General features: G+C 45.7%; 1 protein-coding gene across 1 annotated transcript; it reads right to left on the bottom strand.

The window, feature by feature from the left end:
- Positions 1 to 24: 24 nt before the first annotated feature.
- PPTG_03790 (hypothetical protein) lies at positions 25 to 533 on the bottom strand (the record flags this gene model as incomplete). Its single annotated transcript, XM_008897558.1, has 3 exons — positions 25 to 43; positions 85 to 133; positions 200 to 533. The coding sequence occupies 3 exons, from the start codon at positions 531 to 533 to the stop codon at positions 25 to 27; spliced, it is 402 nt and encodes a 133-aa protein (XP_008895806.1).
- Positions 534 to 1,723: the final 1,190 nt, after the last annotated feature.

Raw genomic sequence — 1,723 nt, 5'->3', positions numbered from 1 at the left:
TTTCCTATATAGCGCTTGTTTAGGCTAGATCTGTAAGGTAGACCTTCATCAGGAGCTAAAAAGTATCTTGTGACGCCTTTGTACATATTGAACCATTTCTCGTCAATATGCACGAGGTCCATCTTGAAGGCACCTAATAATAACAATAAATAAATAATCATATTGAAATATTCACATTTGTATTAACAAGTGTATGTACCTAGTTGTCGTCGAATGTGCATGAGGCAGTACTGAAGCCGGCGTTGCTTGTGTTCCTCTGTTAGGGTTGGCTTCACGTGCGATACCGCACGTCGAAGCCATCCGCTTTTTAAGTGGCGCCACAGCGTCGTCTTCGGTACCCCGGTAGCATTAGCAAGAGATCGTAGTGTCTGGCGGTCGATGACAGGAACTCCCGCCACGAGACGTGCTATTTCGTCCTTGGTCCGCTTGGTAGCCTTGGATTTACGGGGGCGCTCACGGACCAGAGATGCAGCATCTTTGCGGGAACGCCAGATCTCCCACACGACAGATGTCCCGAGTTTGAAAGTCGCCATAACACTCTTCACAGCAGCGACGGCACCCGTACCGCGTCCGGCAAGGTCAACTAAGAAGAGCGCTATGGCGACTTTCTTCTCGAGGGTTAACTTCTTCGATCCAGCCGTTCATGTCTAGGGGTGTGTCGTGCGTTGAATAATGTAGATTGATACTAAATTGTAAGAATTGAAGTCCAGCAGCCTCAGCTTTAGTTGCCAAATCAAAAGGCTCAATTCTAGCCAGTAATTTTCATTGTGTGGACCACACCTCACTGACCATGTGGTGATCACTCCGTAGAAATATGGTCCAGAGAAGTATTGTTTTATCCCTTTCGTGGCAAAGGGGTGATAAAATCGCCTTTCAAAAAGAAAAATATATACCTTCGTTGACATGGCGCACGAAAGAGCTAATGGTACGCAGCCCGTAGTTTTCCTTACGAATGGTCTATCACAAAATGAAGCGGAACCGTATTGGATGGAGAGTCGAGAGAAGTAATCACGTATTGTCACGGACTGTACCGGATTAGACGGCGGATTAGAAAATGAAATTACGCACTCCTATAGATTTATCGCACCAACTGTCATCGTAGTATACAACATTGCTAATGAATGATGTAGATCGAGCAGGTCAACTCCATCCAACGAATCCTACGCACCGGAATGGCATGCCTATCTCAATATCTATTTTCACATGGATTCTCGGCCTCTGGCTCATTAATGCTTTTACTTGGTGAAACAGACTAACAAGGGTCCTGATGCACCTCACTTCAAAGAACTCGTTTGTGGGTTGTTAGCGTCTGCCCATACATTGGCGAAAAATTGCAGGAACAGCTAACCACAGCGAGGGGTCGCCGTTACTACACCCGGGTGTTGTATTACTAGGAATATACCTTCATCGAATTCTCGAGAAAATCCAAGCTTAAACCATGTATACTACCTTCAACACATCAAAGCGCTCAAAATCTTGCTCACCTGCATCAAGAGTCTAGTAGGATTCCATGTTGAATGTTTCGTGGTGACGCATTACAAATATGAGTTTACCCCAAATGTGGCAAACGCATTAGAAGATCTTCAAGATGCTGAAACCGGAAACTCACCTCCGAAGACGCCCACAAATGACACAACGACATTCCTTGAAAAAAATGGCCGGCTTGCGACAGCACCAAACCGTTCGCAACACATGTAACCTCTCTCTCTCTCTCTCTCTCTCT

Source organism: Phytophthora parasitica (genome assembly GCF_000247585.1).
Source record: "Phytophthora parasitica INRA-310 unplaced genomic scaffold supercont2.6, whole genome shotgun sequence".
Classification (NCBI taxonomy): Eukaryota; Oomycota; class Peronosporomycetes; order Peronosporales; family Peronosporaceae; genus Phytophthora; species Phytophthora nicotianae.
Note: the sequence above shows the minus strand (reverse complement) of the source record. Positions and strands in the feature narration are given on the sequence as shown.